Raw genomic sequence first — 15,097 nt, 5'->3', positions numbered from 1 at the left:
CCTTCATGCCTATATGGGGTCCCCCCCACTTGACACTTTGTTGAGAGGCTGGAGTTGCAGGGGCTGCTTTGGAGGCTTCAGGGCCCACTCACCTCTAAAGTGCTGCACAGGAGAGGGAGAAGTAGTCCAGTGCCTGGCACACTGTAGACGCTCAATGATTTTTTTACTCACTGATGAGTGAGTCCAGGAGGTGAGGGGCTCCAGGGCCTGATCCCACCCTTTCTGGGTTTGGGGCTGGGGCCCCTCCTTAGTCCTGCCCTCGGCTTATGGAGAAAGCAGTGCCTCCCATCCCTGCAGCCCCCGGGGGTTCTGGGCCTGGCCTGTGCACAGCAGGTGCCAGGAGCCAAGAGGAGGCTGAGAGCTCGGTACCTGTTTGGGCTGAAGCAGAGGTTGCTCTTGACTCCTGGGCTCTAGCGAGTGGGGTTTTAACTTGGCCTGAGAAAGGTCAGGGAGCACGAGATGAATGCAGTGCAAAGGGGCGCCCCGAGTCCAGGAGCCCTCCTAAGCGTCACCTGCCATGGCTCACTGAGGCTGCAGGCACCAGGGCCCAGGGCGGCGGCACACGCCCGTCATGCAATCGCCCTTCACACACATGCACCTGCTCTCCCTCCACACCCCTACTCCTTTCCCTACCCTAGGAACCAGGGGGTTGCTCCTCTCCTCCCAGGTGACGCCAAGCCTCAGGTAAGCTCATTAGGGACCCCTCTGTCCTGCTCCCCAGGGCCCTGCCACTCCATCAAGGCAGCACTGGGCACAGAAAAGACTGGATGTGGGGTCAGGGATCCCTGCCGTGGCTCAGTGACACTGGTGAGGTGCTCGGCCTCTCCAGCCTTCCTGTCTTCATCTGTATAACGGGACGGCCTTACTCTGCTCAGCCTTCAAGAGGTGAGGACAGGGGGCTAACCTCACTGGGCTGCTCCTCACATCCTTACCTGGCATTTGAAGTTTTTCAGGAACTCGGCCCCCACCTGGTCTTCCCTCTCAAAGCCCGGAGCCTTCTTATAGCTGCCAGGGGCGAGGCCGGACTCCCCAGGGAAGACGATGCCTTCCAGGCTTGGGGGCTTCCTGATGGAGGCTGGAGGGGAGCTACAGAGGTTGGAGGGGCTGCCTAGACTGCTGTTTCTACAGAGGAGCTGCAGAGATGGAAGGGAGTGGGCTGGTGGGCAAAACGCAGGCGGGGGCACTGTCTACCTGCCAAGCCCGCAGAGACAGCTTCTTCAGCACGGGGCTCAGTTCCATTTTCATCTGCCAATGGGCAGCAAAATCCACCCAGGGGACCCAGAACCTCATGAGGGACGTGTGTGTGTGTGTGGTGACAGAAGGCTTTGTCCCTTCTACCAGCTCACCCCAGACTGACCAACACAGGCTATAGGGACACCACCCCCCACCTGCCACCAGCTTTTGACAGAGAGAAGAACCCTGGGGCTGAAAGGGCAGAACCAGGGCCTTTTCCAAGGCCAGATACCAAGGCTTCCTCCCCAAGCACAGGATGGGGGTGGGGGACATGAGAGGCAGGTGTTGGCTCCTGGGTGGGCATGGTGCCCACCCAGCCCCTGGACAGACACGTACGGCGCTGAGGTCAGGGGCATGCGGGCTGGAGGGGCTCACGGGCACCGAGTCTCCGGCAGCAGATGGCATGTATAGGACGGGACCCGGCTGGGTGGGGCTGGACACAGCTGAGGAAGGCTGTAGGTCATCACTGAGGGGTGGCTCTGCAAGAGACAGGGGCAGGGTGTCAGCAGGCTCCTGAGCCACAAATGCATCTGGGTCTCTTTCAAAGGAGACCACGCATCCCTCCTGTACACAAAGGAAAGGCTCCCACCTTCTTTCTATTACTATCGTACACTGAGCATTTCCTAGGTGCCAGGCAATTTGTATTCACTGTGAATCTTCACAGTGACTGGAGGACGTAAGTACCATCATGGTCTCCATTTTATAGATAAGGAAAACTGAGGCTGAGAGAGGCTAGGGAAATCTCCCAAGGGGACACAGCTAGGAAACAGAAGAGCTGGGCTTTGAGACCTGATCTGTGCGACTCCAAGGCCATCAATGGCTTCTCTGTGTTGCCTCCCTCAGTGGTTCCAGTGCCCAGGGCTGGGGACCACCTCTGTGCCAATAACATGCTGTCCCCTCCCAGGACCCTCAGGGTACTTTTCATTTTAATCCCAGAGAGAAGGCCTGAGCCTGCAAAGGGGTTAAGGACAGCCGGAGCAGTGGCTCGGGGTGGACACAGGTTGCAACTTGAGCTCTGTCTGAGATCGGCACTGGTGGCCTGGAGTGCAACGTGGACAGTCAGGCTGCGCTGTCCCACATGGTGGCCACAAGTGACACATGGCTGGTGCACACTCAGAATATGGCTGCTCTGAACTGAACTGTGCAGCAGCTATTCAAATACACACCAGATTTCAACAACAGTTTGAAAAAAAGAAAGTAAAATGTCTTGATGATTGTTTATATGGATTATTTTTGAAATGATACTGTTTTATATTGGATTAAGTAAAAATAGGTTGTTAAAACTAATTTAGCCTGTTTCTTTTGCTTTTTAAAAAATGTAATTACTAGAATATGTAAAATAATATAAGGGGGTTGCATTTTATTTTGATTGGACAGCTCTGTGCTCAGCAGGGCTCAGCAGGACAGAGTGTCAAGTTCAATTAGCGATGTCTGCCGTGGGTGTGGCACGGGGTGGCCGCTGGGATCTGCCTAGTGAGCTCTGGGAGGGTGCCTTCCCTTGCCTGACGGGGCAGTCCTTGCTCTCTGTCTCAGGACCGTGGAAACTCCAGGGCTTTGAGGCCAGCTCCAGGGAGGTGGGGGGGAAATGGGACTTCCAGTGGGGACAGGGCCCACTGTGGGCTGAAACGAGGGTGCACTGCCCGACTGATCCTATACGGGGGGGGGGGGGGGGGGTGCAGAGGGCACTGCCTCAGGGCACTGGGCTCAGCATACGTTCTACGTGGGCGAAGGCGCAGAACGGTCCCCGTGGACAGCTGCCCGACTGCTGCATGTCGTTGCACTTGGTGGATTTATAGATCTGGAAGGACAGAGCAGAGCAGAGGCAGGTCAGGCTTGGGCAGAGAGGGACAGGCTGGCATGGGGGCCTTCAGCATGGGGGCGTTAGCTTTCCAATCTCTTCTTTCTCCTCCCCATTCCACGCCACTTCCCTAAGTCTCTCCCTACCAACTTCTTACTCCTAAAGCAGACACTGTTGTCCCCATGCCGAGGACACCCTCCCTGCTGGGGGCAAAGGTCCAACTAGCCCTCAAAGGGATCTTCTCCATGCTGCTCTGCACTCAGGGTCTCGGCCAGGGCGGTGACCTCCGAATGTGTCTCTGGGCACTCAGGGAGCCAAGATCATAGGCAGCACTTGCCCCCCCTGGGCACACTCGGAGGGATCCATGCTGGGTCTGACTTCCCACCCCGCTGTCTTGTCTGCAGCTCGCATAAGATAGTCTCTGTCCATGTGTCTATCTTGGTGTGTCCTGGCCTCTATGGAACTGGGGAAGGGACAGTGTGTGCCTCTATAGAGCCTATACAAGATCTCGGCACACTGATACGGCTCAGGGCCACACTGTGGGGTCAGTGGGCTGGGGAACTGTGTCAGGGAGGCTGCAGCCACCCTAGACTCTGGCCTGGAACAGGACAACTGTTAGGGGCTTTCTTCCTTTTTATATCCGGATGTCACTGGATTGTAAGCACCATGAGTGGTGCAAAGCCCAGGATGGCCAGGTCCCCAGGCTCCATCCATGCCTCCCTGTCAGGAGGCCTGGGGGAAACTGGGAGCAGAGGGCTGCTTGGTGAGTGTGGGCTCGGAACTAGAAAAAATGCCAAATGAAGGCTGGAGGCCCCTTTAGGCACTGCCTGTTGGGGAGCCTGTGGCTACAAACCCCTCTTGCAGGATGGAGTCAGGGTGGGCTCTGCCAGCATCTGCCCAGACCCTCCTTTCCTTTCTCCTTGCTCCCCAAGAGGCTATGTTAAGCCACCCACATCCCTCAAAGGGCGCCAGCCCCTGCTCCACGGCCCACCTCCGGATGGAACTGCTGTTCCGTGCGGGTGTGGCAGTACTGACAGGCGTCTCCATTCTCACACTTGCCGGGATCTCCCCACTCATCCCCGTGTTTTACGTTCGGACATGGAGACGACCTGGTCCAATGAGAAGGTGGGTCAGATGGATGCAGGAGGGGAGATTAGGATCTGGGGATGCCAACTAGATGCCTGTTTAGGGCCCCTCTCTGGTGTCCCTGCCTCACAGGGCCAGAAGCTGGGCTCTGCTGCTCTGGCTCAGCTTGGCTCCATCACCAAGGACATTGTTTCACTCCCTCAGCCAGCTCCTCCCACAAGCACTGTGCAGCCCGACGGGAGCGGAGCTACAGCCACCACCACATTCTCTACACCATGGCTTGGCCCTAGCAGCTGCCCCTCTGGGTCAGAACTGAAGGGGTCTCAGAGACAGTCGGACCCAAGATCCTCCTCTCATGCCAGAGGAGGGTCCTGGCAGGTCCCATGGTGCAGCCATCCTGACTACCTCCCAGCCCCACTCCCTGGTACCTGGGCCGCCCTATAATCCCCAGGGCCGGTCTCCCTGAGAGCACAGTGGAAGCAGCCCAGCTGGGACCTCACCCCTGCCGCCCCTCCCTCCCTCGGCTGGCCTGCCTGGGCCAAAGGACCTGTACTTGTGTTTCCGGGGGCTCCGCCGCCGGTCCTTGCTGTTGTGGTAGTAGGGACAGGCGTAACCCTGGCGGCACAGCCGTGGGGGCTTCTTGCACGGCTCCGTCTTATAGTTGCCCAGCACATATGCCGTCTCTGCACAGGGGCCAGAGGCAGGGGTCAGGTGGGTGGGGTAGGGGGAGGAGGAGAGCCACTGGGAAGGGGTCCAGGAGTTGAGGCTTCTGTGAGAGGTAGGAGCATGGCCATCTCTTCATGGGCCAATGCCCAGGAGAGAGGTAAGGTGGACACCATCCTTCACCGGAGACACTCACAGCTCACAGGGTAAAAAGGGCACTCTTAGGAAATTCGAGAACACACGTATATGTACTTATAGACGTGCGCAAGTATGTTTGTATGTATGCAAGTCCCCGAGGGATTTGGGGAGCACCTGGGGTAATGGGAGCAGGGCAAGATGTGTCTGGGGAAACTCCCCTAGAAGTGCCCCTGAATGACGCAGCTGTGGATGGAAGGTGGGACGAGGGGGCAAACCCCTCCCGGCAGAGGGGTGGCTTAGGTTGGAGGAGGCCGTAGATGGTGGTGAGTCAAGTCCTGACGGCAGCTATAGGCTGGAGAGGGGTGGGGACAGACGTGTGGCAGGAGAGGGCCTGGCCATCTATGTGGCCACCCTTACCTTGCCACCGCGGCTCCTCACTGAGGATTTTTTCTATCATGGCGTGGCTTGCGGCCCCAGCCGACTGACCCTCTATGCTGCCTTCTACTGTGGTCTGGCCGTTCTGCAAGGCCTCCATGGCCTGGAGCTCCCTGGGAGGAGAGGAGAAGACAGAGAGAGCGGGGAAGGGGCATGAGGGGGAAGGAGCCAGAGTGCCAGCCCTGCACTCCACCTGCAGTACTCACCGTGTCAGCAGCCAGGCCCCCACCCCGGCCCACAGCCATCAGCCCAGCGTGGCATCCAGCCCACCTGATGTCGTAGACAGGGGAGCGGAGGTCATGGGGCCCGTGGGCAAAAGCGCAGTGCAGGCCGTTTTTGGTGCAGTTGCCTTTTGAGTCTGTCTCGTGGATGCAGATTCCAGTTTTGTAGTAACGCAGGTGGTACCTGCGCTCAGTGTCCCCTGTGGTTCTGTGCAGGAATGGGCACCTGAAACAGGGAAATTGGGGTCACTCACCTTTGCCCCCTCCAGCCTGGGCTACCAGCCCCACTCTTTCCCTATGACCAAAGGCTGCCCTGATGGTGGGTCAAGGGGAGGCAAGCAGTGAAGAGCCTCGCTGAGGTAGAACCACCCTACTATGGCGAATTGGGTGCTGTGGCCTGAGGGGGGCCAACCGGGCCTGGCATTCCCATAGCAGCCTGCTAAGTCCTCTCGAAGGCCACTCAGCCAGGGCCGCAGGCCATCCTGAGGAGCAGCTCCGGAGGGGAGCACTCCTGGGGGACAAATGCTGCCCAGATCAGGGCTTCTAGGAGAGGCAAAAGGTCTCATGCCTTGAGTGCCTCATTAGGCTGGGGGAGGGGTCAGCAAGCCTTGACCTCTGAGAAAGGGGGTGCTGGTGCCAGGTGGTTCAGTGACTCGGGCCCATAGAAGCCCAGCAGCGCCTCCCTGCACCATCTCTGCAAGGCTTAACCAAATGACAAGCAGGGTTAATGAATGTCCCCTCTCAGTGATGTTCCCAGGTTTGCCACCTCCCTGGTTGTGTTGTGCCATCTCTTTACAGAGTGTTGTGATAAAATATTTAGGGTCAGCAAAGTGGGCAACTGGAGTGGCTCTGTGTCTCTAAACAGCCAGCCTTGCCGGGGACTGCATGAGATGGAGTGGGTGGTGGCGGGCTGTAGAAAGGGTTCTTGTGACCTGCAGGGGACCAAGGAGCCACTTTGGTTCAGATGTGGCCCTTAGGCTTAGCAGAAGACAGGCCTGTGTAGGGTTTCCCAAAAGCGGTGAAAGGAGAAGGCGCCTCCCCCAGAGGCAGGTCCAGGCCATAGGAAGGCGGGCCAGGCTGCAGCAGTCCCCCAAAAGCAGCCGGGGGCTGGCTTCTCAGACTCTGCCTGGTCTATTCTGAGGGCACCTGACCCAGAAGACATGGGGCGCCTCTGAGGGCAGGCTGGGGGCACTCACTCGTCGCCCTCCGGGCACAGGCCTGTGGCCTCGTCGTACTTGGTGCAATAGACGTCGGGGCTGTAGTTGAACGTGCCGTCCCGACGACGGATGGACCGGCGGCGTCGCTGGTTCACAAAGTGCCAGTGGAAGCAGGTGTAGGGCCGGTGCTGCGTGCATTTGTGTTGCACGAAGAGCGGGCACTGCTCCGTGCGGAACTCCTTCAGGTACCTGCAGGGAGAGCCCCCATGCACGGTGGGCCGGGAGTGGAGAGTGAAACCCCTCGCTTCCCAGCAAGAAGGGAGCCACCACGTCCCCCAAGGGCCCTGCTGTGGGGTGCTAGTTTCACTGGGACACCGGAAGAGGCCCAGAGCTAAGACTGGACCTAAGCCAGCCTGAAGGGCTGGAACCACAGACCACAAGAACCCTCAGCGGTCGGCTGTCTGCCATGTGACCAGGGGAAGGCATCAGCAGCGGCTTGGTTCTCTGAGCCCTCCCTGAGGTTTCCCAGGCAGGGAGCTGCAAAGGAGAGCATGAGCAGCCTCCAACTTCCTGCAAGGTTCTCTGCTGCCCAGATCTGCCTGCCAATTCCTGCAGGCCTCACCTGTCCCAGGAGCAGGGCTGGGGCTCCAGGCTGAGGGCCAGGGAGGCTGCTGCTTTGGAGCTGAAAGCCCAGGTCACAAGGCGTCCCTCTGTACTGCTGACTCAGGTGACTACTGCCCTGTCTGCCTACCTCCTCCCAGAGACAGTTCCTACCGTGTTTCCCCACAAACAAGACCTAGCCGGACAATCAGTTCTAATGAGTCTTTTGGAGCAAAAATCAATATAAGGTGTGGTATGATATGATATGATATTAAAGACCTGGTCTTATAGTAAAATAAGACCGGGTCTTATATTAATTTTTGCTCCAAAAGACGCATTAGAGCTGATGTTCCGGCTAGGTCTTATTTTCGGAGAAACACGGTAGCACCACCCAGGTGTCTGGGAAGGAGCTCATATTGGAAGCATCGGGAGACTCCCTCTCAGCCTGGCCTGCCCCCAATTGTCTCACAAATGAGGACCTGCAGCAGTTGGGGCTCTTTACATCCTGACTAACCTGGGGGTTTGGGGACTCTGTCCTTTTGGCCGCCTTCCAGGATTCTTCTCTCTCTTTCGCATGTTAATAGCTAAGACACCCTCAAAGCTCCTCTCCCATGCACCACCCGTGGAGGGCCCCAGACCCACTTACCCCTTATAAAACTACCATCCGTCTGTTTTTGTTTACTCTGTGTCCAAGTGGAGGGTTCCTTAGATTTGACCCCGCCCCCCCCGCACCCCCCAACAGGCAGACAACACAGTTCTCTTTATTCATTCTCTTATGCCCTAACATCGCAGGCAACGGATGGCTTGATAGAGGGCCTTTAATGCCAGAGAGGAGAAGGATGGTCCTGGAAAGCACAGAAGCGAGTGTGGAAAGAGCAACAACCTGACATGAAACAACTGTCCAGGCGTAGAGCAGCTCCTGGAGCTGGAGGGCATGGTGCAAAGGCGAGAGGGTCCAGCCCAGGTCTTTGGCTCACGCCAGGACACTCAGGGCCTTACTAGTCTGGGAATATGGAAGGTGGGGGACAGGTAAGTCCAGGGCTGAGACTTTCCACATAGGTTTTATTTTATGCTAAAATGTGCCGAAAATTGTGAAGTGCCCAGGTGTGTGGACTGGGCGGGGGCTGGAGCTGGGTGCTCCCTGAAGGACACAAATGGGGGTTTTAGGGGCAGTGAAGCTTCCAAATAGAGTCCTGCTGTTCATTTAGCACGTATTTATTGAGCACCTACTAGGTGCAGGCATGGTGGTGGGCACTGAGGGCACTGACGAAGCACGTCCTTGTCCTGAGAAAACCCTTATTTCCCTGGAGACACACCAGTAGCAGGTGGACTCTATCAAGTGTGGAAAAAGTGATGAGGGAGGTTTGCTCAGGGCTCTTTGGGAACCCAGAGTAAGGATCCTTGACCCAGGCTGGGGCAGAGGAAGAGGAAAGGGAGAGGGAGGTGCTAGGGGGTGAAGAATGCAGGAAGGGTATTTGAGGTAAAGCGAACAGTGGGACCTTCGAAACAGTACGTCTGGGTGAAGAGCTCCAAGTACCTTCGTGGGATGAGTGGGATAGGAGAGGAACTGGAACGTGGAAACAAGGATGAAATGACATGTAGGAGGAGCCACATTTCAGGGATATCATGTCCAGGCCCCAGGTGCATTCTGACACACCAGGTGCAAACCTGAAAGCCTCCCTCCAGCCCGATGCTCTCCTGTCCCCTTTGGCATTGGAACATGAGGTCTTTCTTCCTGTCACTCTCTGCCTGCTTAGACAGAAAGCTGCACCTCAGGCCAAGTACCAAACCCTGGCACTGAGTTGGGACAGCCATCCCCCAAACTACGCTGATCCCTCCTAGGCAGCACACGCTCTACCTGACTCTGGACCCACTAGGGGACTCACTCAGGTGGTAACAGGCGGGAAATTGGGAGAGCAGAAAGCTAAACCCAGGAGCAGAATGAGTAGTTAGGATTGTCAGATTAAATATAAGACATCCAGGTAAACTAGAACTTCAGATAAACCAAAGATTCCATGGGACATACAGTAAAATGTTATTCGTGATTTATCTGAAATTCCAATCGAACTGGCATCCTGTGTTTTTATCTGCTAAGTATGGCAACCCTAAGAGCGGTGCCTGTCTGCTTGGCGTCAGTGCCTCAGGGAAAACCCAGGAGGCAGTCAGGAGAACTCTGGGATGTGGTCATCCTGACTTTGCAGTCTGTCCTCTCGGAAAGAGAAAAGCCCTGGAGAGCCAGCTTCCTGGGAGGAGTCATGGCCATAGTGCCGCATGCGATGGCAGGGGTGCCACAGAAGAGGCCAGACGCGGAGGCAACAAATTACCCCATTTTGAGTCTCTTCATTTCCATTGCCACTGCCCTGGGTCAGGGACGTGGCTCCTTTTGAGAAACTGATCTGGCTTCCGGCCTCTCCCCGTCCGGTTCATGCTGCACAGTGCTCACTATGCTTCCTAAACCCAATCCTCACTTTCTTAAAAGCCTTGCGCTTCCTCCGGGAGCCACTGGTAAGCACCAACCACTCGGTGTGGCATTCCAGGCCCTACACATCAGGGCCAGTGTACTTCTCCAGCCTCATCCCCCTGGATTCCTTTCCATTCCAGCCGGTAAAACTGGAGTCCTTGGTGTCTCGCAAATAGAGCCTTAACTTCCCTCCCTACCTTTGCTCATGTGCCCTTCCTTACTTGTAGAAATCTTTCAAGGCTGAATTCAATGATAATGAGTCTTTTGATGCCACCACCTCCACGAAGCCTTCCTTGACCTCTTCTTTTCCTTCCTTCCCTTATCCCCAGCTAAAAGTTATCATCTCTACGTGTTCACAGCACTTTCTCTAGACATTTCTTACAGCCTGCATTGCATATCAATAATGTGTACATTTTTCTCTACTACTAGATTTATAAAGTCCTTGATAGCAAGCGGGTAAGAACTCAATTCAGTGACAAAGTTTGCTGAATGACTAGAACAAGAAATGAAAGCGTCACAGAAAGGGCAAAGTCCACAAAACAATAGTTTCATGATGCTGCCAATAGGCAGAGCACTGATAGCTGAAAGCCAAATTCTATTTCCTTGCGAAAAGCACCACAGCGCAGGAAACTTGTAACTCAGCAGATACGGCAGACCGTCCTGCAGAAAAGCCCCTCATGAGAGGAGACAAATGGCCCTATCTAGGCAGGCAGAGCCCACACTCAACTATAAGCAGATGAGAAATTTCTAACTTTTGCTTAAGTCATTAATGGGACTTACCATTCACTACCTAAGAACCAAAATGTTTGGTTAGCATTTCTCTTCCTTTCCCACACCAATCTGTGCAAAACGGCAATGCAGTGCCCAGAGGCAGGGAGACCACCACTTAGAAATCACTTGTTTCTATTTTCATGGGTTGAAATGAAACGTAGGTCTTTGATGGAAACGCACAACTGTCTCCGTTAAGCTCCAATCCATCTTTCCATTGTAAAGGTTTGAAAGAACAAGATCGAAGAAACTAAATAGGTAGAGATTCACTGTTCAATTCCACTCGCTCTCAGGAAACCCAAGAAGTCCTGAGGTCTAACTCAGGAGGGAAGACTCACAACTATCCTCTCCAAGATCTGGGGAGGGCACAGGGCTATAGGACTAAATTCCTCACATTCCCTTCTCCTAGGAATACTTCCACTGAAAAGTGAAAGCCGATGAACCTAGCCCAGCTTTGCATTAAGAGGCCTCAGTGACCTGCTGTGGTCAGGCTGAGTCAAGAAACCACTCAGGCCCTGAGCAAATATGATCTGTCAGAGAAGCCACACCTTGGACCAGTAGAAGCGCTGGGCAAAGCTTGGAGGGACACTGCAATTGGTCAGAGCATCACCTTGACTGAGGGGCAGCTCTTCATTCTTGCCCCACTGGGGCAAGACTTTAAATCAAAACCATGTTTCACTCCTTTTTAGGACATCAAATGAATGATCCTATTAATGGTTTATTTATAAATGTAAAACATGATTATGAAAGTAACATGCCCACTTACAAAAAAAATTCAAAAATGGAAAAAAGGACAAAATCACCCTTCATACCACCACTAATAATGTTATTAGCCATTTGGTAAATTTTCTCCCAGTATTTTTACAAAGACAGCATCAAAATGTATCATACTGCAAAACTGCTTTACAAAACGATGAATACTTTTCTCTAAAAACTTTTAAAATTAAATACACGTATCGTTTTTAAAAATCAAATTATACTTTCAACATTTATTGGATTATCTTTATTTTCCAAAATTCTAAAATACAGCAAAAATCAGACTTGAAATCTAAATTCAATCACTTGCCCCACTAAACCAACAGTGATGACACAGAAAGGGTTAACAATGCAGTCAATTACATCACTCACAAGGTGTTAAATCAAGTGCTCAGCTGCTACCAGCTCAATTCCCAGCTAAACTGTAAATCCTATTCCAAATTATCTCACTTAACAGATTTGTCAGTTTGGCTGATTCATTCTCTTCTGGGGAGGAGTGTAAGAATTTGAACAACCTGAATAAACAGAAAAGTATGAGAGACTGCCTGCCAGAAAAGCTATGTAAGTTCAGAGGCAATGGGGATGGAGTAGCTGATACTAATCCGTGTCTAGCTCCCCACTGCTTCTAGAAGCGTTTAGCAGGGTAGTTTAGCAGGGCCTCACTGACTGCTGCCACTGACCTGCTCTCCTCCCCAACAACATACATCCTAGAGCAGGGTCAGCAAACTAAGTATTTTCGATTTTGAGGGCCAAGAGACCAGATTGAGGCTATTTTATGTAGGTACTTACATAACAAGAGAGAAAACAAATTTCCACAAATTTTTTATTGATGAAATTCCAAATATAATAATAATTGGCTACAATTTTTGGTAATACAGTTCTACTACTAAGAATGGATTTGGGGGGGGATAACATTTGCCAGGTTGAGGTTCATCAAAATTACAAATGTCCATCTGTTAATGCTAATTCTATAAAATTTTATGTATTTAATCTTTGAAAATGTCTTTTCACATATGCGTAACTAGGTACTGCCAAATAAATAGTTATCATTCCACAAACATGACTTTGAACATTTGTTTCTTAGAAGACATTTAAGAATCTTGACATTTACCTTTAAGCCAGTTCCCTTTGAAGGGTTGGTGTAAACTCCTTAGTGGCACAGGTAAATGGATTTTGACATATGCAAATTTCCTTTGCATTCCTATCAAGATGCAAAATGTCTGCTAGAGCTGTAGTTTGTGTCTGGAAATTATATCCACGGTAAATGTGTGTTAAGAATGGAGACCTGGGGCGGCCAGATGGCTCAGTTGGTTAGAGCTCGAGACCTTAACAAGGTTGCCGGTTCAATTCCTGCATGGGATGGTGGGCTGCGCCCCCTGCAACTAAGATTGAAAACGGCAAATGGACATGGAGCTGAGCTGCGCCCTCCACAACTAGATTGAAGGATGACTTGGAGCTGATGGGTCTTGGAAACACTGTTCCCCGTCAAAAAAAAAAAATTTTTTTTAATTAAAAAGAAAAAAAGAATGGAGATCTAACCTTTGTTTTAACTTTGGACAGCACAGGAAGTGTTTAAGGTAGTTTGACATGACTTATAATTCAAACAACATTAGTTGTCAAAATGACTTTATGGCAATGTAAGTTTGCATACAAGCGATGTTTTGCCTTGTAATGTTAGGGTGAATTTACTGAGAAACATTATGAAGTCTGCAGCAAAAGCTAATTTTCAAAGCCATTCACTGTTCGATATGGCCGAGAATGACCCTTCTCATTCAGCAAAGTTTCAACCTCAGCCCTCAACTCAAAAAATTACAAGAAAACTTTACCACTGCTAAGCCACCAAACTGCTGTTGGACAGAATATTCAGCTTCTATTTCTAACAAAAACTCATGAAATCGATGATGATTGGTCCGCAAGAGGGAGTGGAGTTCAGCACTGATCCTCATGGTTCAGTAACATGACAGACTCAAGCATCTTCCACAAAGTACCTGCCGATGAGTAATACCATGATTTTAAACACCTTACGTTTTCCTAAGCTTTGTAAATTTGTCCAATTAAATCCTTTTCTGCTCCACACATATTCTCACTCATCAGCTGGAACAGATAGTAGCAGAGTATACCTCAGGTTGTCCTCAATCAGTGTTTCCTTAACTTTTGGGGAACATATTCTCAGCTGTAGTTTTAAGCAGACTATTCACAGAGGCTAATTCTTCCGTCACTTCACACATGGCAGCAAGTCCATCAATAGACAACTGGACAGCACCAGTAGCATCTGTTGACTCATCAAGAGCTAAGGAAAACCACATGAAGTCATTTGCTTTGTTTTTTAATTGACTACTGATGTTGCTCCCAAAGACTTCAACATTTGGAGTAATTGTTCTTGCCAAAAGGCTAACACTCTTAAACAAGTTTGCTTTCTCTGGACACGTTTCTTCAGCTGCTGCAATCAACAAATTAAATTCAGTGTCGGTAAATGGCTTTCATTGCTCAGTTAATAAAGGAGTCACTCAGAAACTTACTGCAAGTTGTCGCCTCATTTTTGTGAAGAAATTCTTTGATGAAACCGTACCTTTAAAATTCTCTAATTCTTCTGACTATTGCCTTCCTATGAGTTGGGAATACTGTGACGACTGCTTAATCTGGTAATGTTGATGGATTCTTTTGGCAGTTTCTTTTTAAAGAGAGTTTTGCCATCTAACTAGGTAACAAAATAATCCACACTCCACTGTGCCCTAAAAACATGACATTCCAAGTCCATTTTTCTCTTCCTCTCGTTTTGACATAAGTTGGTATTGGTAATAAAGAATAAATGAAACATTGTGGTATGCTGATACAGAGAGCAGTGGAAACACTGCCAAGTTATAACTGTGTCACTGCAATTTGTAGTGCACTGAACAGGAATGCATAGTGATGACAGTGCCACGTAGGGTCCCTGTCACAACTACTGAACTCTGCAGTTAGTGTAAAAGCACCCATAGAAATATGTAAATCAATGGGCATGGGTTCCAATAAAGCTTTATTTATGGATGCTGAAATTTGAATTTTCTGTAACTTTCATGTGTCATGACATTCTTTTTCAATAATTAAAAATGTAAAAACCCTTCTTAGGTCATGGGCCATACAAAAGCATGCGGCAGGCTAGATGTGGCAGAGGCTGTAGTGTGCCAACCTCTGCTCTGAAGAGCTGGTATTCCCAAACATGCCACAGCCTCCTCACACCTCCATATTTTTGATGTTGCTCCCTGTGTCTTGATCACCCTTCTGGCTTATTCTCTGCATGGGGGTTCCCTGACCCTGCCCAGTGGTGCTAGTCGCCCCCCTTCCATGTTTCCACTGCACTGTGTGAATACAGCTGGTATGGCCCCTACCACAGTTGACTTTAACTGCTTTGTAAGTAGCCATGTCTATTCATTTTTGTTCCCCTGCAGAGCCGGCTCATAGCAAGAAAAAGAAAAAGCATAAAGCATCCCAAGTGGTGCTAGCCTGGTCCACAGCAGCTATGCACTTGAACCCAGAAAAACAGAGAAGGAACTCTGATCTCTGACTATGATGCTTTTCCTGGCAATTAAGAAAGCAGTAACTTGGGGGTGGCCGGTTAGCTCAGTTGGTTAGAGCGCGGTGCTCTTCACAAGGCTGTTGGTTCAATCCCCACATGGGCCACTGTGAGCTGCACCCTCCACAACTAGATTGAAACAACTACTTGACTTGGAGCTGATGGGTCCTGGAAAAACACACTTAAATAAGTTGGGAAAAAAAAAAAAGCAAGCAGTAACTTCTCCAG

The 15,097-nt window shown here is 51.4% G+C and overlaps 1 protein-coding gene across 3 annotated transcripts in view; it reads right to left on the bottom strand.

Annotated features, from left to right (window-relative positions):
- UNK (unk zinc finger) overlaps positions 1-15,097 on the bottom strand; it is a 34,374-nt gene that overhangs the window by 7,054 nt on the left and 12,223 nt on the right. For 2 of the 3 annotated variants that reach the window (XM_019745565.3, XM_074320260.2), the window contains exons 2-10: positions 6,771-6,980; positions 5,624-5,800; positions 5,336-5,466; positions 4,665-4,800; positions 4,023-4,140; positions 2,947-3,031; positions 1,570-1,712; positions 933-1,133; positions 370-435 (exon numbers count right to left, since the gene is read on the bottom strand). In XM_019745565.3, coding sequence (XP_019601124.1) covers positions 370-435; positions 933-1,133; positions 1,570-1,712; positions 2,947-3,031; positions 4,023-4,140; positions 4,665-4,800; positions 5,336-5,466; positions 5,624-5,800; positions 6,771-6,980 — 1,267 coding nt within the window. The remainder of the gene's footprint in view (positions 1-369; positions 436-932; positions 1,134-1,569; positions 1,713-2,946; positions 3,032-4,022; positions 4,141-4,664; positions 4,801-5,335; positions 5,467-5,623; positions 5,801-6,770; positions 6,981-15,097) is intronic. The other variant, XM_019745562.3, reaches the window with a different exon arrangement.

This window comes from Rhinolophus sinicus, chromosome 12, assembly GCF_057876585.1.
Source record: "Rhinolophus sinicus isolate RSI-liver-muscle chromosome 12, RSI-T2T, whole genome shotgun sequence".
NCBI lineage: Eukaryota > Metazoa > Chordata > Mammalia > Chiroptera > Rhinolophidae > Rhinolophus > Rhinolophus sinicus.
This window is presented reverse-complemented; position numbering and strand designations above follow the sequence as displayed.